Source organism: Panthera pardus, unplaced genomic scaffold (genome assembly GCF_024362965.1).
Source record: "Panthera pardus isolate Hobbes unplaced genomic scaffold, ASM2436296v1 HiC_scaffold_12, whole genome shotgun sequence".
Lineage (NCBI taxonomy): Eukaryota > Metazoa > Chordata > Mammalia > Carnivora > Felidae > Panthera > Panthera pardus.
Genome location: NW_026526677.1, coordinates 39,674,869 through 39,696,984, shown reverse-complemented (window position 1 = coordinate 39,696,984; position 22,116 = coordinate 39,674,869). Strand labels below are relative to the sequence as shown.

Below are 22,116 nucleotides of genomic sequence, written 5' to 3'. Positions count from 1 at the left end.
TGATAAAAGACACAGGGTGAGAAGCACAGGAAGGTGGGGGCCGTCATTTCAACTAGACAAAGAAGCTGGAAGAACTCGGACTATAGGGCCTTCCAGAAGCACTAGTCCTTGCCTTTCCTCACGGAGGAAGATGCCCCTAATGCCCTGAAAGATTCACGTTCTTACCGGAAACCTCCTGTGTGTGTGGTGTTTATCATTAGCCATGTCGTGTCTGAGAAGTCCGAAGCTTTCCCTGTCACTGGCTTTCTCTGTTAAAAATTGTCTTTTTTCCTTCCCCTCCCCCATTTTTGCTTGCGTTTTCCCTGGCAGGTCAATGAGGTAAGCAAGACCACCGTTAATATCAGATACCAAGCTAACCCATCCATTGATATGACTAATCTCACCCGCATCCGCCACCATGTCTGAGCATCCTGCTTTGTTGCTGTGTAACCTCATCCTCCCGACATCCATCTGCTGAGCCAGGCTCTGTCTTGCTGTTGGCATCTAGCCTCGAAGCAGGAGTAGGCATGGAATGTTACCCACAGGTCCAGTCCTTTGAGCTGTCAGCACCAGATAACTCTTCTTCCCTTACTGCACTGATTCAAGAGAGCTGTTGGGAACCTCTGTCATTGGTTGGGGGGTTGGGGGGGAGTCGTGGGAGAATTAAGTGCTCTTTTGTCTGCATGTCTCTGTGTTGCCGAGGCCTGGGTGTTGGGTGGCAGCCCGTGCCAGGCTGACAGTCTCGGATATTCAGTTACGCAGCTCCTTCAAGCAAGCCTTCGGGAAAAAGAAGTCCCCCAAGTCTGCATCCTCTCATTCAGACATCGAGGAGATGACAGATTCTTCGTTGCCTTCCTCGCCAAAGTTACCACACAATGGCTCCACGGGTTCCACTCCGCTGCTGAGGGGCTCTCACTCCAACTCCCTGTAAGTCTGTCTGTCAGGGACACACGCTGGGCTGATGATGCCTTTGGCCTCTAGGAACTCCCTCAAACAGGAAGGGCTAGGTGTCCTGTTAGGATACGTCTGCCCCTTGGGGTCTTGTATGTCATGTTTCATAGGACTGGGCATTTTCCACCAATGTTTCAGGACTGGAGAGGTTGAAAGAGAAAGGAATCTTCCGTTGTCCCAGTGGCGTTGCTGCAGCAGCCATGAGCAAGTTGCTTGACCTCTCTGTTTACATTGTTTTATTAGCCAAAGTAGGATAATGGTTCTTGGCTACTTATCCTGTCCTAAGGATTGAACGAGATAAATGAATGGGAAAGAACTACAACCATCTTACTGGGAGGAAAGATGGTGTTATGCGTGTTCACAGATTTTGCTGAAGTTCCAGTTCATTTTCGTGACAGAGCGTAAAGAGATGATGCCATTCTTCTGTGATCAAAATTTGGTGTTGACTCTTTTCTCCAAGGTCAACACTCAGCATTTGGAAGTTAAAAAAATGGAGAAGACTCGGTGACAATTGTCTTTACCAAAGGGTTCTATCTTTGGTAAAATGATTCATCTCCATGAGCTCGCCTAGTGAATTAACATACAGTGCAGTATTGGTTTCAGGAGTAGAATTCAGCGATTCATCATTCACATACAACACCCAGTGCTCATCATAGCAAGTGCCCCCCTTAATACCCATCACCCATCTAGCCCATCTCCCATCCACCTACCCCTGTTGACCCTCTGTTCTCTATCGTCAAGAGTCTCTTGTGGTTTGTTTCCATCTCTTCTCTCCCTCCCTTCCCATATGGTCATCTGTTTTGTTTCTTAAATCCCACCGCGTATGAGTGAAATCATAGGGTATTTGCCTCTCACTGATTGATTTATTTCACTTAGCATAATCCATTCTAGCTCTATCCACGTCATTACAAATGGCAAGATTTCATTCTTTTTGATGGCTGAATGGTTTACTGATTAACTGAAATCTACGGATAGTAAATTTTAGATGACTCAGTTTGTACAGAGCTCCTTGGGAGCGCCGCTGCTCCTGTTAAGTGAGATAGGCCTTTGCTCACGTGACCTTGGCTTCTCTGCTATTCCCCTTGGCAACTAGGTAGGTAGAAGAGAAGAGTCGCCAACTTCCCGTGATTTCCACTGAGCACCCACTGATCATTGCTCCATCAGAGGTATAGGGAGACAGTCCTGTGCCCCATCTAATAACAGAAGGCCCAGACTCCACAGACAGAAGTGTGTCAGGAATGGCTTGGGATGGACAAGTGGGGACCCAGGTGTCAGCTCCTGGAATAGTGAGAAAGATTACCCTTGCCCCATAGGACTGCATTCCCTTAGAGACCATGAGTATACCAGGCCAAGAGTGAAAGACCTGGAGCTCGTGTGGTTTGCGGTACCGTTAGTAAGATGAGCCAGTACCCAGGAGAAGAGAGCTGCTGTGGCTGGGGTCCAAACAGCCACTGAGCTAGGGTTGGACAAGGGAGTGGGTCATTGTAGACACCTCAGTTTCCTCATTGGTAAAAAGGAGATTAATTACATCTGCTTCCCTGGATCCTCGTGAGGGCCTAGTCAGACACTGTGCATAAAGGGCCTCCTTCCTCTTCTCCTTCAGTCTCAGGAAGCCAGGTATGTGGTGCTGAGTCTAAGTCCGCTTAGCCATCCGGCCGCTGGAGCTGAAGACAGCAGCACCTGCTGATGACAGCAGCCTGCATAAGTGTCCGAAGGCCAGCTTACCAGATGGGTGCATGCCCTGTGAGCAGGGGGCTCGGCCAGGTCTTTGCAGCACACCAGCCACGTGGTCACCATGGAAGACAGAAAGTGGAAGACAGGAAAACAGCCTAAGGCCTTGAGTTTTCAGCAATCCCACCCACCCATGAAGTATGGCTCTGTTGGGGGGTCTCCGTTTTACTTAGTTAGATTAGCAGCTCCACTGAGGACAGGGCCACAGTGCGTCTAGGCCCGTGTTCTTGTGTAAAGAATTAGGTAAATGCCCAAGAGTGTGAGTCCTATTTGACCCGCTAGGTGCCTCAGAAGTTAATAAGAGGCCAGTTGCCTGTGACACACATGCCATCATCCCAGAGCACCTCAGTTTGTCTGACCAGGAGAAAAAGGAACTTGCCTGTTCCTTATTTGTGGATTTAAACATTGTATGTATCAACCCATGTAAGCGGGGCACAACTCTAGATGTTCTGAAGAGGCCTAAGGTGATGCTCACCAGAGTCCCACCCCTAGGGATTAGGGACCAGCGGGGACACCACCCAGTGTAGCTATTTTACTTCTGAGCTTCTGCTCTGGCTCTATGCCAGTCACCGGTTACAAGGGCGTACAAGACGGATAAAGTTCAGTTCTGGTAGACCAGGGCGAAAAGCAGACATCAAACAAGTAAATCTGAATAAACGAGAAAACAGCTCAGGGTTAGGTTAATGCTAGAAATTAAGATAGGGTGTTGGGATACGGAGTACTACAGCAACTGTAGACAGAATGGTCCAGAAAGGAGGCAACATTGCAGCTGAGATCTTCAAGACAAGAGGGACCGCTGGTTAGTTCTGGTCAGTGACCCTAGCTGCTGTAATACACGGAGTCCCAAAGCTCAGAACCCAGTTCTGAGTCGGGCAGCCTGCGTGGAAGACCCCTTCCATCTGGATCCAGCCATCCCACTGGATCTGAGTCCTTCGCTGAATGCTCTGTGTCCAGCCAGCAGGTGAGGTGGGGGAGGGGAGAGAGTGCAGGGGTTTCTAAGAGGGGTTTCTCTTAGAGAGTTTTATGGGCCAGACCTGGAGGAGACACATGTCCTCTCTGTCCACAGTCCACGGAACAGGGTCATCCCACCCACAAGGGAAGAAATGAAATCTCCACACCCAGGAGGGAAAGGAAATAGATTGTGGGGAGCAGGGCAGCCTTTGCCCCAGATAGTGCAAGGAGCCTCAGGTGGAGACTGGGAACAAGGGATGGCCAGTGTGTGGCCAGTGTGGCTGCGGTATGGTTAGGAAGTAGGAAAGTGGTAAGAAAGGAGGCCATGGAGATTAGGCAGGGCCAGACCACGGGAGACTTTGAAGTCAAAGTAAATTTGCATCTGCTTCTATGTGTGATGGGTTATCAACCGTTGGAGAGGTTTCTTTTGTTTGTTTGTTCTTGAAGTTTATTTAAGTAATCTGTACACACAATGTGGGGGTTGAACTCACGACCCCGACTTCAAGAGCCACTTGCTCTAGTGACCAAGCCAGCCAGACAGCCCATTCACTGGAGAGTTTTAAGCAGGAATGTAAGATCATCTGAATTCATGTTTCACAAAGATCAGTCTCCTTTCTGTAGATAAGGAATAGAGAGGAAGGGCAACCACATAAGAGGCCAATAGCACTCTCCTCCTCATCCTCCCCACTCTGGCCTGGTTCGTGTCCTTTGAGCACTCTAATCACACCACCCCCTTGCCCTTTCTTTGTTCTCTGCCTGGTACACTCTTCCTCTAGATATTCTCTTCCTTCACGTCTCTGTTCAGTGTTACCTTTTCAGTAATGCCTTGTCTGTGCACCTTGTGTAAAATAACGCCCCCATGACCGCCAGCACTCCCCATCACCTCCCTTTCCCCTGTTTTATTTTTTACCATGGCACATACCACCACCTGACGTGTAGATTGCCCCAGGTTATTTGTTTTTTGTACCCCCCCCCCCCCCGCCAACACACACACCACCACCCAAAAATCTACAGTGTAAGCTGCATGGAGGTAGATACCATTGGATTTGTAGACGTTCGGATCGTAGGTGAAACAAATGGTAATTCATAGCACTGGTGAGTTTAAGATGTGTTCAAGAAGAAAGTTGACAGCACGTGGTGATGTAGAGTGTGAGGGGAAAGAGAAGAATAATCCTTGAATATTCCTAGATTTGCAACTTGAGTACCTGGGTATGTGAAGGTATTGTTTCTTGAATCGGTAAGAGGTGCAGATGGGGCAGAGTGGGGGAGCATCAGGAGCTCTGGTTTGGCTATTTGAAGTCAGAGCTGCTCAGGAGGCATCCACATGGACATGCCAACCAGCCTGGGACTCCTGGAGGCGTAGATCTGGTGGACATGGGCTCATAGGTGGTATTGAAAGCTGGAATCTGGAGGGTTCTCTACGGGGTTGAATGGAGATGGAAAAGAGCCAGAGGGCCAAGGACTGAACTTTGGGTGCTCTGAAGAGAAAGGAGAGCAGCCAGCGAGATGAGAGGAGGTGGGAGGAAAACAGAAGCAGAGAGAAGAAACTTCTGGTAGCAGGGTCAAGTGCTGCTGGGCGGCCAGGGAGGATGAGGAAGAGAAAGAGAGGATGCCGCACTGGGCTGTGCAGCGCTCCCCGCGGCCACTGCGAGAAGGCTCCCTCCAAACCACTTTCCCCGGAGGGATCGGGTGGGGCAGACTCTGGGCACTGCTGACCTTCTCTGACATTCCACAGCATCCATGCACACTGGAGATGTTTGTTTTGGGTCTGGTTTTCCAAAGGGTGGGCAGAGAGCAAATGCTTCTTTCCAACCTTGAAGGGTTTGTAAGAATGTGCAAATCTAGATGTGAGAGGAAGTTCAAAGAAGAAACCCAAGGCAGAGAAGTGGAGGGTGGGGTAGGGGGCTCAAAAAAGTTCCTACCCTGTGGGCGAAAGGAATGGTAACGTGGGAAGGCAGTGTTTCCCATACTGGAGGCATTTAAAATTAGGTATGCCACCAACCCTGCCTTTGGGCCAAGACAGTGGAAATATGGGAGTATCATGTTAGGGACTGAGTAGGAGAAAATCTACATCAGGTTGCTTCAGGAAGTAGTCCATGAAGCGGATGAGCATGTATTGAGTGCCTGCTGGATATAATTCAGGAGCATGGGCTCTAGAGTTACATAGACCCACCAGACTTGATCCTGATTTTTTCATTTTGGGGAGCGGGGAGGCTTGTTGTTGTTTTTTAATGTTTATTTATTTTTGAGGGAGAAAGATCATGAGCAGGGGAGGGGCAGAGAGAGATGGGGACAGGGGATCCAAAGCGACCTCTGTGCTGACAGCAGAGAGCCCAATGCAGCACTCATACTCACGAACTGTGAGATCATGACCTGAGCCAAAACCAAGAGCCAGGCACTTAAACAACGGAGCCACCCAGCTGCCCATGATTCTGTCATTTTTAATGGGCCTGTTAATATCTCTAGGACTCCTCCCCCCCCCCCCCTTTTAAAAGGAGATCATGGCAATACCTCTTCAAGGAGTTGTTAGTAGATGTAGTAAATTAAATAATACGCTTCACATGCCTGGCATAGTCGTTTGTGTATTCCATATGAATTTACTGAGCACCTGTTACATTTGATCAGTGTGATCAGACACCAGAAATGATTCAGAGAACCCTGGTCCTGGAGCAGCCAGCCATGTAGGGGGTAACCTGTTGAGTGCAACCAAATTATCAGAGATGTACAAAGGTCTAGCATGGAAGGAACCAAGGGAAAAAGTGCTGTCCTGGGCAAGAGGGATAGATAGAGACTAAAACCTAGCTGGGGCTGCTGCAGAAGAACTTAATTTTCAGGGCACATACCTAACTCAGTCAGTGGAGCATGACGCTCTTGATCTTGGGGTTGTGGGTTCAAGTCCCACGTTGTTGGGTGTAGAGATTGCTTGAAAACAAAATCTTTAAAAAAAAAAAAAAACCTTAATTTTCAACATCTCTGTGCTAAGTAGGAGGACATCCCCTCTCATTGGCCAAGCTTCGAGAAGTAGCTCATGTGATACAACCCACAGAGGTGGGTGCTGAAGAAGTCTTGTCTGTCTTGTTGGGAAAGCTTCTGGGGAAAACGTACAGATCATGTGAAGGAGACTGGGGCAAAATGCCTTGCCCTGGAGCGCCAGATGCACCCGACTGATGGTGTGAATGGAGGCTTACTGTTCTCTGCAGTGAATTGGAGCCTTCCAAGTCTGTGCAGGGCGTGGTTTAGCGAAGCCTGGAGTGTCACAATGGAATTTTGCTCAGACTTTACTCTCCATTTAAACCAGGAACCCGTACTCCTCTCTCAAGAAGAAACTAGTGTTTGCAAGCTCCCATTGCAAACCTTGCAAACCGGAAAGGCATGCCAATTTAGTTAAACCTTACAAACTATAGCCTACTCACAGCACAGAGAGGGGTGAGGGTTGGGGGAGGGGCAAGATCTGATTTCTAGAGACATTTTCTAGCCCTCTTAGTCCCAGATCTGTTGGCCTCAGTTTGTCATGGGTATAGAATGGGAATGATCCTAATATTTTCAGGAGTCAGAGTTTTTAGAAGATTTTTAAAGCCAAGAAACTCCCTTGGCTACTGACAACTTTTAAAAATAGGAGGTGGTTTTCCTCTCTTTGTATCCCTCAAATGAAAACCATTCAGGTGTAGGTCAAGAAAATAACAACAGAACAGTTTGGCTATTCAGGTGTTAAATTTTTCTTCTAGTCCTTTCTGCCCCCCAAATACAATTACACTTCTTTCAACGATTATAAATGGTTTCCCCCTGGCAATGAACACTTCCACACCCTCAACCCGTTTTACAGGTCAGGCTTTTTTTGGCCTCAGATCCAGAATTTGGTCTTGGAAAGCAGGCTGCACAGTTATTTCTGCAGAGACCACATGTTCATCATATCTTTCAGAGATAATCAGCTTCAGCTTTGTAACTTTAGGAACATGTCCTTTTTTTTTTTTTTTTTTTTTTTTCCAGTCTTCAGTCCAAGAAATGTCAAAGCTTCTTATTCTGGATCACCCCTCACCCCAGAACCAATGATCTTTGAAATCACCATCCTTTTTTTTTTTTTTTATAGAGCCACCTTTTCTAACATGGAGATTTGGTCTTCCACTTAGTGCTGACCTGCCAGGTATCTGAATAGCAAACCTGACTAATCACATAGGGAACCCAGCCTAGAAGGACCACCTTTGAAGACAGAAAGACTCCATGGTGTCCCCTGATAATGGCGTATGGGTGGAAAGGACGACACTGAAAAACGCTGTTGCTCAATTTTCACCTAAAACTGGCTTCTGTATCCTATCACCCTGTCTGCTGACTCTGCACGATGTTTCCCTTCCTTGTTGAGAGCTTATGAAGCAGTGTGGATGGGTGGGGGAAGGAAGGAATGTTGTTCTCTCAAGACACTTTCAAAAGACTGAGTTTCAGAATGTGACCAAAAATAGACTAACTCCCTCCACAGGAATCTTTAGGTTACTTTCATTTTGGGGCAAATAAAAATCACTCCTCAGCTTTCTGACCTTAGAATGTCTAATCTTTAAAACAGACAGTTGACCTTCCTTCTCCGAGTGGGTTCAGATCTCAAGGAGCATGTGGTGTCATTAAAGGGGCCCAGCTGGGTACACATTGGAGCGGGGGGTGGTTTCAAGCCCCAAAGGTTACTACTCCCTTTGGCCAGCTCCTGCTTATCCCAGATTATTGGAACTTTGTCGAAAGGCACACCAAAGCCATTCTGAGTGCCAGAGCTCTGCGAGGGAAGATGGTAGAACAGTAATACAATCTGTGAATTTCAGGCGCTTTGATCTTATTGCCCCCAGGAAGCACTGGGAAGATGGTTAGACAGGGTCACTGCTGCACAGACCTGCTGATGGACGTGGACCAGTGGTCAGTGGAGGACTGGAGGGAGATGAACTCAGAGCTGTTCTCATCAGTAACACCCACCCCCCTTCCCTAGAATTTCAGAGTGCATGGATAGTGAAGCCGAGACAGTCATGCAGCTCCGAAATGAGCTGAGAGACAAGGAGATGAAGCTGACAGACATCCGCCTAGAAGCCCTCAGCTCCGCACACCAGCTCGACCAGCTCCGGGAGGCCATGAACAGGATGCAGGTGAGCCCGGGAGCATGGGCTGGGCCCAAGGCTGTCTGGGGAGGGAGTGGCAGGAGGCTGCTCTCCGCCAAGCTAGGGCTGCAGACCATTGCAGCCCTCTGCTTTCCTAGCCTCTTTCTCTCTTTTCTCTTTCTTTTCCAAAGCAGCAAGGCTCCTCCTCTTTTCATGTCCTCCCAGATATTGCCCAAAGATGAGTCTTTTCAAGGTGTAGGAGGAACCATGCGTCTCCCCTTTGTGTAACTTTCAGTGGCTCTGCCATTGGCTCTTGCAAGTTTGTTTATTTATTTTTGAGAGAGAGCGAGCTGGGGAGGGGCAGAGAGAGGAAGAGAAAGGATCCCAAGCAGGCTCCGCACTGCCAGCCCAGAGCCTGCACATGGGGCTCGAACTCACAAACCGTGAGATCATGACCTGAGCCAAAACCAAGAGCCAGATGCTCAGTCTACTGAGCCACCCAGGCGCCCCCCTTTTTGCTCATAATCTACTACCCACCTATTCACAGTTCCACTTTCCAGACTCAACTCAATGGCCAGAGGGAGCCCCTGCTCCCTTTGGCTGCCCAGGGATTTCTGTTTCATCTAGTTCCCTCCACAAGGATCTCTTTCTGCACATCTGAATTGGACCCTTTCCTCAAAGTTGAGCCTCTTACTCTGCAAAGTTTTCCCAGGCCCTGCATTCTGGAAGCGTTAGTGCCCTCGTCTGAATTCCTCTAGATTTGTTCTTACAACCCCTTGCCTTCCATCATGGATTGGAAGGCATTTGGGTCTTTTAGCTATTTTTTTTTTTTTTTTTGCATCCCTTTCTCAGGCTGTAGCACCCATGCTTTGCACATAGTAGGGTTTTCTCTAAATATTCATAAAAATGAAAGAGCCCTGTGGGCTCTGCTGAATGGGACCTCACTGGAGGACAGCATTTTCCAAAGGGGGTTCCATGGAACACTCGTTCCAGGAGAGGCTCAGCGAAAGGAGAACTCCTTGATCAACTGTGTTGAGGGTTGCTACACATTGTGTGCCCCTCTGAGCTCCCCAGTGCAGAGGAGTTCATAAAGCCTCTGAGTCCTGCAGGAAAGACACCTGTCAAGCCCAGAGTCACTCAAACCTCTTAGATTGTAGGCCCCTTGTTCACCTAGGACTCGGGCAGCAGACTCTGGGAAACATTTGAGTTCTTTTCAGAGGCCATCTCTCCGAAAGGATGGCTCTTGCCCTGCCAGACAGGTCTTGTATATATGCAAACAGCAACCACAGCCGAATCTCTCTGGCGGTGTGACTGACGTCCTTGGCTGGGATACCCACTTGATCCCCGCAGGGAACCTTCCGATTCCTCCTCCAGAATAAGGCTCGTCTGCGTTACCTCCACCTAGTAAGTGAACCTCACCCTTACTCTTCGCAGAGTGAGATAGAGAAGCTGAAAGCTGAGAACGACCGGCTAAAGTCGGAGTCTCAAGGCAGCGGGTGCAGCCGGGCGCCCTCCCAGGTGTCGCTCTCCGCCTCCCCTAGGCAGTCCATGGGCCTCTCCCAGCACAGCTTGAACCTCACCGAGTCAACCAGCCTGGGTGAGTGGCATCACGGGACTGGGGGCAGGTCGGGGCCTGCAGCTGGCACTCCACTCTCCAAGCAAGAGCCCCGAGATAAGCAGGTGAACAGATTAAATGGAGAGGCAACAGGCGTGTGTGCACTTGGGGTGTGTGTGTGTGTCTGGGTGTGCGTCTGCTACCAACATGAGCCCAGCCGTTAGACTGCTGTCATGCTTTGCTCCAGTGCCCCGAATTCTCCAAGCCACATGCTTGGATCCTCTCGTCCACCATGTTGAGTTCTGTTTGATCCATTTGAAGAGGCTGTGACCTGCAAGCCGAATGCTGCATAGAAATCCCATGGTAGCAGGTCCCAGTTGGGGCAATGGCTTGGTGTACGTACGGTCTTCCCGCCTTCAGGATGGATTCCAGGCCGGCACCGTAACTAGCCAACACGATCTAGGTTTTCTTTGTAAGCATATTGAGGCTGACGCTTTGATTTCTTACCCATGATGCTGCGTTGCTGTCGTTTTGGTTGAGCCTCTGCCTCGCACTTCCATTTGGCAAGGTACATCGTCAGCCTGCTGGCTCCTCGGTCGGTCCGCCATTGGTTTCTGTGGTTGCATTCTCCATTCCGCCCTCCCCCCTTCCCCGCACCCCGACACCTGGTTTGTCCCGCTGCCGTGCGGACAAGCAGCGGGGGTGTCAGGAAGCCGGCTTTGCTGTCCCCATGTGCCTAAGGCTGTTGATGTTTTCCATTCGCAGACATGTTGCTGGATGACACTGGTGAATGCTCGGCTCGGAAGGAAGGAGGCAGGCATGTTAAGATAGTTGTCAGCTTTCAGGAGGAAATGAAGTGGAAGGAGGTTAGTTGGATCCCTTTCCCTGCTCTGCTTGTCCCTTCCCCCAGGTAGAACTACCTAGCTTAGTGATGTCATCGTCAAACCGGATCACCTCAGCACCTGAGGTGATCTGGAAATACTACTAACCCCTTCCTTCACTAACCATAATCCCCAGCAGCATCTTGACACAATTAAAGGGAGCAAACAGCTCTTCCCTCCCTCTCGTGTTTGCAAAGTCTAATAAAGGGTACTAAAAATATTCCCCTGCTGCCTTTCCACGGAACCAACTAAACGCTGACGTCAGTCAGAAATGGCCTTTCTGGGGTCATGTGTTCCTAAAGCACTTCTGAGGCAGCTAAGCACCGTGAGCACAGAAGGCACAGAAGCAAACTGACCAATCCCAGCTGACCCGAGAGCACCAGTTTTGCCCGGTGTTCAGAGACTGCGGAGAACATGGGAGACTGAGGTGGCCCGGTGACACACGTGGCTAAAAGTGAAGCCAGCGGGGCGTCCTGACTCCCCGAAGCTGAGGAATCTCAGTTTTCTGAGGAGTTTCTGTTCTCTTCCAGAGTCTGAGGAGGCCACACCCGTACTAGGGACTATTTTGGGGTAGGGGTGGGGGTTGACAAAGTTCATTTTTAGTCACTGATTAAATCCAAATGACCACCTCATATAAGTGGAGAAAGACTTCACAAGTTGCTATTTCAAGTCCTCTTCAGTATTTTGTTGGATGTTTCTTAGCATTCTCGCCAACACACTATTTGTACTCTCGGAGTGCTAGGGAACCCACAGTGCCCACCGAAACAAAGCGTGTGCGGCCAGACTTTCTTTGCCAGAGGATTCCACTGTGTGCCTGGCCCTTGAGTCTTACGGGAGGGGATAGGCCCAGAGTTTGGAGCTGCCAGTGATTTTCTCATCATCTAGCCTAAAAAAGATCCAATACATATAAAGAGCTCCATTTTCAGAGCTTGACTAGTGATAGGACTATCAGGGGAAAATCCATTCTTGGAACATTCTTATAAAAAAAAAAAAATCAGGGGATACCTGTGGATTTGCATCATTCTCGTGGTCCTCAACATGAACAGGTAAATTGTACATTTCACAAAAGTTTGAGTCCCTCTTAAAAATTGGATCACCACAGCATCCAGATGAAGTTGGTTGACCAGATGATGTCACCTCAGTTTACAACTGAGAAACATAATGCCTGAGCATCACTTACTTAAGATTACAAGGGAGCTGGGGAGGCCAGATCTTCTCACTGCAAGGCCGGTGCTCTTTTCTCTGCTGATTTTGCTTAATTGCCCCATGTGCCACTGTTTTGTTTTCTGAATCGAGTATGTTTTAATTAGCAGAAAAGCAATACACGTTCTTAAAAAGAAGACAAAAATTGAACATACTCTATCCTGAGGGAGTTTAAGATTTGGCAAGGAGACAAACTTGACTTACAAATAAGACATAGATACCTAAAAATAAACAAGTATAGAAGATGTCAATATATAAGTTACGTACGGAACCACTGAAGCATGTCAGCTCTGAGCCTGGTGGATTAATCATTGAAGGCTTCTTAGAAGAGGTGAGTTTGCAAGCAAGGTTTGGAAAGGGAGAGATGGCAGATAGGAGAGGGGAAAGCATTCCAGGCAAGGGATGTGATCTACGCACCTACACAAGGTATACCTTTGGTAGAAGGTCCTAGATTCCAGAGAGGAGATCCTCTTTTCCTGACCCACGGATTGGTATTTTTGCAGTGGTGCGGGGAAAGATTTAAGACCATTGCATTCGATCTAAGTTGTAATCTGGTGTTAAAACAAATAGGACTTTTATTTCCCTCTCAAACCATTGGTGGAGTTCTAAGGCAATCTGAGTCCTTGCTAACGTGTGTCAAAAAAGATTCACCTGTTTTTCCCCTGCATACATTTCCTTACCCTTAGGATTCCAGACCACACCTCTTTCTTATTGGCTGCATTGGAGTTAGTGGCAAGACGAAGTGGGATGTCCTCGATGGGGTGGTTAGACGACTCTTCAAAGTAAGTGTCTAAGAAGACAGCTGCAGTAGTCTGCCTGAAGTGGGTGCCTGGGCTCAGGGAGGGAAGGGGCGGTTTGTGTCCTGAACCTGGCCACTTCTTGGGCCTGCTCCCCACCCCATCCTTGTGTTGCTGGGACTCGTCCCCTGGCACTCAAGTAATAGGAAAATGGTAAGTACAGACTGATGATTGACCACACTGTTCTCGGATACCCTTGGCAGTGATTGGCCGGCCAGCGAGGGTCATCTCCCCAGCCTTGATCAAGTATTTGAGCCTCTTGTGGTGAGCTGCTTATGTTCAAATTCTCCCTTCACCTTAGAAGCGTGTCCTGTTGAATACGCTTTGGAGTGAGTGCCCTGTGGCCAAAGCTAAAACGTCAAATTTCCATTCTTCATTTCGGGAGGATTTGACCTGACTTGCCCAGCATCCTTGCCAACACTGCAGAGTCTGTGATCTGTGCTTCATGTAACATTAACATCTCATCAATGGCCAGAGTCAAAGATGTCGGCATAGTTATTTTTGTAGTTGTTCTACTGGAGTGGGTGGGTGTTTGTCACAGGAGAGATAACTAATGAGTCCTGAAGTGAACCTTCAATCACAAGGTGGTTTTGGAAGAAGCTTTTCATACATGTTTTTTCTATCGTTCTGAAGTGAGTCAGCAATCCTATGTGTTCATTAATCGTATCCCCTGAGCAATAATGGTAACCTATATTTTTGGTGCTAGAGGTCATGCTAACATAACCCCAATTTATCTTCAGGCCTGTGAGGAAGGTCCTATTAGTTTCCCACTTAAAGAGGAGGAAAGTGAGGGTCAGATCACGTTACTTGCCCAAGGTTGTGGACCTAGAAGTCAGCCATGTTGGTCTAATTGAGCTGGTCTGACTTCAAAACCTGACTTAACTAGTATACTCCAGTCTTTTTCTAGCATCTGGTTTCAGGTGGTTTCACACATAGGAACTTCTGTTCTCTGACCAGAGATCATTCCCCATCTTGGCAGGCTGCAGAAATGTGACTGGGCAAGAGATGTGAATGGCTGAGGGCAACCCACTCCTGCTGCCTAGAGCCAAAACCTTAATTCTGCTGATGGGCAGTCGGGACATCCTTGGATCAAAATGACCAACAGTTTGGGCTGAAAAGAGCCTGTTGGGGCATCATTTGTGAGGAAATGAGACCATTAAAGGTAGAGAGGCCTGTTACCAGTATTTCACATCAAGTCATTGTCCAGCCACCACCTAGCCCACGGACCTTTGGTCCAAGTTCACTGACCTAAAACCTTTTGGTCACTCACCTCAGAGGGAACACCTTCCAAATTAAACCCAACTTTTCCTGTTTAAAGATCAGGAGCTGTTTTTTTTCTTGCAGCCCCAGGGCGTGTTCCCTTTGTCATCGGTGTAGTCTTTGCTCTTAGCCAAGGAAAGGGGCCAGTGGAGGGATTTCTTGTCAGAATTACTTTCTCGTGCATTTTCCAGCACTATTCACAGGCCCTGGCACCTTAAGGACTTCAGCTGAACTGACACAACGCAGCCTAAGTTTTCCTTGCTTGGTTCATCCAGACTAAACGTTCACGATTGTGTTAGGGCTCCCCCCACATCACTAACCAAATAAATCTGTACTTTAAGAGGCCTGTGATACTTGGGAATCATCCCCATGGAAAGCCAGCTCTTCTCACCTCGTTCCACAGCTCGATTTCAACCCAGGCGTCAACTGAGAAAGAAAATGACCATAAATCACCCAAGGAAAACATGAGTCATGGGCAGATTCTAGCCACATCTTTGATAGGGTCTTGATTTTATTCTTCCCAGGAGTACATCATTCACGTCGACCCCGTGAGTCAGCTGGGGCTGAATTCAGATAGCGTTCTGGGCTACAGCATTGGGGAAATCAAGCGCAGCCACACCTCGGAGACCCCCGAGCTTCTTCCCTGTGGCTATCTGGTCGGAGAGAACACGACCATCTCCGTGACTGTCAAAGGTAACTCGGCCGATTGTGGAGGTCGGAGTTTTCAAGAATTGAGCTTTTGTCTTGTGACTTGGCAAAACATGGTTGGAAACCATGGCCACAGTTTTGTTTGCACGTGTGTGTGGGGGGGGGGGGTTGGTTTCTCCTCCCCCACCCCCGCCCCACTGCAACCGCAGTCATTCTTACCTAAGCAAGTTGAACGGTTTTTAGCTTTTTCAACCACCACCGGAAACAAACACTTTTAGTTTATTGCCGAAATTATATAACAAAACGTCCCATTAGCCTTCTGACTCTAAGATGATGGAATCTTAATAACCCTGCTGAAGTGGGGCTCCACCAATACCAGTGGACTCCTCTTGCCAGCTAGCCTTGGACATGGTCCCATTCTATGGATGGGAGCCACAATCTGTTCTAGAGGTATTGCTCAGAGCACTCTGATGAAATTTCTGAAGCTCTTGCCCACACACAGTGCTGCTGGTGCTTCCGATTGCCTCATCACCTGGGGATGTTAAGCCCCAGGCCAAAGTGTATTCCGTGGAACTCTAGGCCCACAAAGTATCTTGTGGGGGGGAAAAACAGTGTCATGGCCAAATAAGTCTAGAATACTACATCATTATACCCATTTGGATGTAGGGGCAGAAAGAGAAGAATGTGCTGGTGCACTGACTCTATAACTTAATACACTAACTCTTGCCGTTAAAAAGGCTGTTTAATCCAGTCTGACACAAATGTATTTGAGTGCAACCCCCTTTTTTCCCTGTATTTTATGAACCCACAAAGAATAGATTAATAAACAGTATATGAGGCTCAGCATTCAGGTTGTCCCATTTCTTAATTCCCTGGAAGGCACAGCTCTTGACTGGAGTTTTAACAGTGCACTTTTGGGGTGGTTTGATGCAAGCTTTGTTTCCTGGTTGCAAGGTTTTCCAGAAGCACCTCACCATTCCTTATCAGCAAAAATCTATATGCTTGCTCTGACGATGGCGAGCTGTCTGTTACCACTCCTTGAGCCTCACCCACAACCTTCTTATCTGGCTAGCGAGCAAAATTGCACAAATGTGGTCTCAGGCTGTAAGTGACAGAAACCTACCCCAAACTAGCTTTATCAAAAAAGGAAACGCACCTGGAAAATCCTGGAATACGCTTCAAACACTGCTTGATCCAGGTATCCCAAGAGTGCCATCAGAACCAGACCCACCTCAGCCTTGCGTATTATCTGAGTTCTCTGCATGTGGCTGCTAAAATGGCCCTGGTAGCCCTGATAAATCCTTCTGGCTTGGGATTCACCAAGAAAGAGAATGTCCTTCTGGAAAGGTATGACAGAAAATCCTTACAGGTGATTCTGGCCCACCTGGGTCAAATGGCCATCACCGAGCCAGTTATTATGACCAGGGAGATGGTTTGGCCCAGCCTGGCCCCACATTCGCCCCTTGGTGGCTGAAGGTGCTGGGTCGGCCCCTCTTGAACCACCTTGAACAAGCCCCCCATGAGAAAGACGAGTCCTGCTATAAGGGGCAGGAGGAGGGGGGACCAGGCACACCGAAACAACGCTTCAAGGAAAGCCTCTTATGTCACCGGTTCAAGCCGTGTCTCATCCACGCTGGTGAGCACACGTCGTCACTTGTAGGCGACAGCTACAGGCATTGAGGGGTGAAAGAAGTGACCCACTGCAGAGACCAGACCTCTGCACAGACAGTGACAAGGCGGTCTGCCGCAGTGGAACGTGCCACCCCACCACGGAGCCCAGTCTGCCACTGTCAGCACACCAGGTTGTTCAGCATCTCGAGGCATCAGCTCAGGTTTATTTATTTAATTTACTTTTATTTTTTAGAGAGAGAGTATGAACAAAGGAGAGAGGCAGAAGGAGAGAGAGAGAGAATATCAAGCAGGCTTCATGCTCAGAGCAGAGCCCAATGTGGGGCCCAATCCTACAACCCTGGGATCATGACCTGAGCCAAAATCAAGAGTCAGACGTTCACCCGACTGAGCCACCCAGGTGCCCCAGCTCAGGTTCATTTTTAAGTGACACCTGACTCTTCTGTTTTCTGGTGGTGCTTGAAACTTACGCCTTCAAGGCATGATAAACCACGCAAGGGTTTGAGCCAAGAGGTCCGTGGGCTGTGGATGCTCCACCTAAGTGGTACCAGAGGCAGGGATGTGACTGAGCATGCCTGAAGTGAGTTCATCTGCAGAACAGTCACTCCCAGGGGGTTTTAGGGCAAAAGACCAAAAGAGCAGCCTATATGTAGAGAGAGTTGTTTTTGTGGGTTTTTTCCTCCCTTACTATTAAGTTTAGACGAGAGACCTTACACTCTGCACTTCGCATCAAGTTTGAGCCAGTATAGACTACACTGAACTCAGTACCAGGAAAGTCTCGGGCCTATACCCAGAAGCCAAGTCATTCAGGAACCTCCACCTTGGTCATTCTGGAATAGTCCCTTGCATTTAGTGACTGTTCTCGGTTAGGGGAGGATTAGAGACAAGCATATAAATGCATTTGAGGGGTCTGTTTGCAGTGAATTATTATGTGGAAGGAAGATGCTATTATAAAATCGAGTAAATGGGGGAACCTGCCTGGCTCAGTCGGTAGAGCATGTAATTCTTGTCACAGGTTGTGAGTTCAAGCCCCACACTGAGTGTAGAGATTACTTAAAAATAAAATCTTTAAAAAATAAAATAAGAAAGAATAAATGCTCTTCTTTTTTTTTTTCCACATACATATACTGGTTTTCTTGAGGTGAGTTTTAACAGAATTACCTTAGGTTTCAGACAGGTAACCTTGGATGGACCTTCTTTTGAGAATGGTATCAAGACAATAACTCTTTTTAAAAAGCCAACAGCCCTGATTGGTGGAGATGTCTCAGGTGGGAGAAGGGAAGAATGCATTTCCTCTTGACTTTGAGACTCAGAGGTCTTAGCATTTAGCCTTTGCCTGCCGATCATCATATCCCCGAATCAAATTGCATTTCTTTGTTTTAAAGATGAAAGTGTTGCTGCCTTTGTGGCGTATGTGAGTGTGGGCAGCAGTGGCACGCGGGAACAAACAGGGTGACAGGGCAACCCCTGGGGTCCTGGCAGACACGGGAGACCCAGGTTTGGTTTGGGCAAACCCCAGTGGGTAAATCCAGACAGGCAAGCAGAGCCCAGTCTTAGGAACTCTGCAGAGGACAGACGGGGGCCCAAGGGCCCGGGTGTTAAAGCTGAGTCTGCGTCCAGCCAGGGGCTGGAGCACGTGGTACTCGTGATCAGGGAGCAACGGCCACTTGTGCCCAGCCTGCCACGTACCTGGGTGGGCAGCGGTCTCCAGACAAGTGGCCGCCACGGAAAAAGATAGGCTGTCCCAGGTGGCAAGTGCAGAGCTTCCCCGGGGCTTCAGATGCTTCCCGTCCCTCTCCAACGCAGGGCTCGCGGAGAACAGCCTGGACTCGCTGGTGTTCGAATCCCTGATCCCCAAGCCCATCCTGCAGCGCTACGTCTCCCTGCTGGTGGAGCACCGACGGATCATCCTCTCCGGCCCCAGCGGCACCGGGAAAACCTACCTGGCCAACCGGCTGTCCGAGTACCTGGTGCTTCGGGAGGGACGGGAGCTGACAGACGGCGTCATCGCCACCTTCAACGTGGACCACAAGTCCAGCAAGGTGAGAAGGTCATCCAGAGGCTGCTGTTTGGCCCTTTCAGAAATGTTGATGCAGAGTGCCTAGATGGCTCAGTCGGTTAGGCGTCCGACTTCGGCTCAGGTCGTGATCTCGCGGGTCGAGCCCCGCATCGGGCTCTGTGCTGACAGGAGCCTAGAGCCTGCTTCTGATTCTCATTCTCTCTCTCTCTCTCTCTCTCTCTCTCTCTCTCTCTCTCTCTCTTTCTCTTTCTCTGCTCCTCTCCTGCTTATGCTCTGTCTCTCTCAAAACGAAATAAACATTAAAAAAAAAAAAAAAACTGTTAATGCCACTGCCACCCTGATGGGAAAGCAGCATTTCCTCTGTGTTCTCCCTTGGTGGTTATGAAAGCCTGGTGAAGGAAGTCACGGTGGGGGAGCAGAAAGGAAGGCTTTCATCCACAGCTTCAGTGAAGAGCGTCATCTGTAAGGCGAGCTGGCTCATTCCTCACTCGTCCGCTATGAGCCGTGTTTGAAGCTCAGTGTTAATAGGTCTTTAGGTTCGCCCCCAATGCATCTATTGTAGTTTACCAAGAACTTGTCACTTGCCATCTCGGTGCTGTCGTTTCTCCCAAATGTAACCTCTTCAGGAACAGCAATGACACTAATGATAACAACAGCTCACATCACACACTGCTTGCCATGACCAGCAAACTGACTGCCTTACAGCAGTATCCTCACAGGAGAGGTTGTTGTTACCTTGGTATCACAGAAGAGGAACCTGAGGCTTGAGGCAGGTGGCCATGTGCCTAGGACCCCTTGAATGGTACAGGGCAGTGGACTAGGGCTCAAGTCGGAGTCTTAGACTCTAGAGCTAGCAGATGGGCTCAATCCTGCTTCATGGGGACCAGTGGAGATGTTTAGACCTAGGCCCGGGCGAGGGTTGGGAAATGTTTTCTCAAACTTGATCACTGTTCAACACAGTGGGAGGTGATGGATGGTTCGCTCTGGCTGGCCCTGAGTCAAAGGTGATTGGGAAATGACTCTTCTGCCTTGAATCACCTGGCATGCTCAAAGATGTAGATTCCTAGACCTCATTCCCAGATGATTGCTTTCAGTAGGTTGAATGGGAACCAACTGGCCAGGAAATTGTGCCAGCTCAGTCTCTTCCTCCTCCTCTTCCTCCCCTGACACACATCCCTAACCCTAGCCGTGCTGGGCTGCATACCAGCTCCAGATCAAGCCAATCCCCCTTGTGTTCTCCACAGTTCAGTTCAGAGCTTACCCTTTCCACCAGATATCCCGGGGCTTCCCGTGCATGTAGACCCCCTGCCCCTGCACTGTTGGTTTTCTGTCTGTGATGGCACCAGTCAGCAGTGCTTACCTCTCTGTGGGGATGGCTCCTTTGCTATATTGATTCATCGAGGGCTTCTATGTAAACAGCTCTCAGGCAAGTGCGAGCTTACTGGAGGGTGGGCATGATAAGCAATATCAAGAAGAATGACAATACTTCTAGGAAAGTGTCAGAGCAGAGACAAAACTATGCCTGGGCACCCCATGGTGCTGTGCTCCTGCCCCAGGCGGAAGGAATTCTGTTACCTGGTGAATTCCAGGAGTCTGGACCCAGGCCTTCCCCACCCCCTGCCCAGCCCAGTGCTGTGCAGTAGATGGGCACGCAACACTTGTTCACCGCACGGCCTCCTGAAAGGCCTTTGCACCTGCGTTGACCTGGGCAAAGTGAAGGCTCCGAGTATGTGCATCTTTCCAGGATGCGTTCACCCACTTATTCTTTACCTGGCTTCCACAGGAATTGCGCCAGTACCTGTCCAACCTTGCTGACCAATGCACCAGCGAGAACAACGCTGCGGACATGCCCCTCGTCATCATCCTGGACAACCTGCATCACGTCAGCTCCCTGGGCGAGATCTTCAATGGGCTGCTCAACTGCAAGGACCATAAATGGTAAAGGCCAGTTCTGGGCCTCCTGGCCCCTAGGAAGCCGGCGGCCACGTGATATGTGCTGCGTGGGCACCGTGCTCACGTGGGGGTTGGGGGGGGGGTTGGGGGGGGGGCAACCAGCCACCTGCCTGGACGCTCGGACAACACGGGCTTCTGTGAGCACCTGCTCTGGCTTGGCTTCAAGTCACAGAGCCTTCTTTTCCTGTCCCCCGCAGCCCTTACATAATTGGCACAATGAACCAGGCTACCTCTTCTACCCCCAACCTGCAGCTTCACCACAACTTCAGGTAAGGGATCGCTTTTCGAGGGCCAGCACTGGGTTGGGCGTCGTGCTGGGGATCCCCAGCCTCACTCATTTAATTCTCATGGTAGCCTCACTAGTTTATCTTGCTGGTGGGGAGACCGGGGCTGAGAGAATTGATTAGTGTGAGGTCACACAGCTGGCCTGTGGAAGAGCGGAGACAGGAGCCCAGGTCTCCCCGACTCTCCTCCCCGGGGGTGGCAGTGTCATGATGGCAGCTCTGGGCTTGCGTCCCCTGTGCGTTTCTTGTGACGCGTCTCTCCATCCCTAGTGAACTTGAGCAACGGAAGCTCTTGCTTATGAATGTCCCCTCGTCGCTGGGTCTGTGGGCCTGTGAGTCCCCCGCGAGTCCCTCTGCCCCAGCGCTGTAGTAGGGGGCCGTCCCTGTGGGGGTGCAGGAGGGGCTGTCCAGATCAGTCGTGCAAGGTTGTGTTGCTGCTTGCCTGGGCCCTTATGTGCGGCTGAGAAGCCGCTCTGGCGCGACCCCCCGCCTCCCTTACACTGGCGGCACTGCACGCATCCTAGAGGGCGATCTGTTGGAAGTGGACCTGCATCGTAACCGTCAGAAATGGCGATGCCCCCGGGCCTGACATCATGGCCACCTTTGCACCCAGGCTGTCCTGTCCCGTCCACGCTTTCTCCTCCTGCCCCCGGCACCACCCCGTCTCCCAATACACCGCTGCGATCATTTTGTGGCCAGTGGGCCTGCCTGCAGCTTGGCTCCCTGCAGGCAATCTCCTGTGCCAGCGGCATCCGAGTGAGCATTCTAGAATTCAAATCTGAACATAAAGCCCTTGTGCTTAAAGTCCTTCAGGGGCTCCCCATTGGCTCCAGAATGGAATCAGACTCCTTAGGTGGGCTGGTCAAGTCTAAACACTGAATTACACTGGTTGCTCTGAATCTCTGGCAGTTTCCCACACACCCCACGTACGTGTGCAGATGGTGCAGCATGGCCTGCGGCCCCCACCCCAGCCCCCTTCTGGTCTCAGACATCCCCTCCTCTGAGAAGCCTTTCCTAATTCTCCAGGTTTCATTATGTCTCATTCCTCTGTTTGCTTCTCTGCTTCCTCCGCTGGGCTGTGTGCTTCTAGGGAACAGGGACTTAGTTTCTTAGTCTTGGTTATAGTTCCAGAGGCTGACACAGGGCCTGACTTCCAACACAAGAGGCAGCAGCCTTGGTGGTTAGAGCCCAGACACTGGGGCAGG

At 49.7% G+C, this 22,116-nt stretch overlaps 1 protein-coding gene across 14 annotated transcripts in view; it reads left to right on the top strand.

Annotated features, from left to right (window-relative positions):
* The window catches only part of NAV2 (neuron navigator 2), a 496,240-nt gene that overhangs the window by 460,076 nt on the left and 14,048 nt on the right, over positions 1–22,116 (top strand). For 13 of the 14 annotated variants that reach the window (XR_008421181.1, XM_053899896.1, XM_053899894.1 and 10 more), the window contains 9 exons: positions 734–906; positions 8,576–8,729; positions 10,116–10,278; positions 11,002–11,102; positions 13,007–13,102; positions 14,902–15,070; positions 18,461–18,696; positions 20,458–20,612; positions 20,825–20,896. Coding sequence is in view for 13 of the 14 variants with exons in the window: in XM_053899896.1 (XP_053755871.1) it covers positions 734–906; positions 8,576–8,729; positions 10,116–10,278; positions 11,002–11,102; positions 13,007–13,102; positions 14,902–15,070; positions 18,461–18,696; positions 20,458–20,612; positions 20,825–20,896 (1,319 nt within the window). In the remaining variant the exon portion in view is untranslated. Of the gene's footprint in view, positions 1–733; positions 907–8,575; positions 8,730–10,115; positions 10,279–11,001; positions 11,103–13,006; positions 13,103–14,901; positions 15,071–18,460; positions 18,697–20,457; positions 20,613–20,824; positions 20,897–22,116 lie in introns of those variants that run through there. The other variant, XM_053899900.1, reaches the window with a different exon arrangement.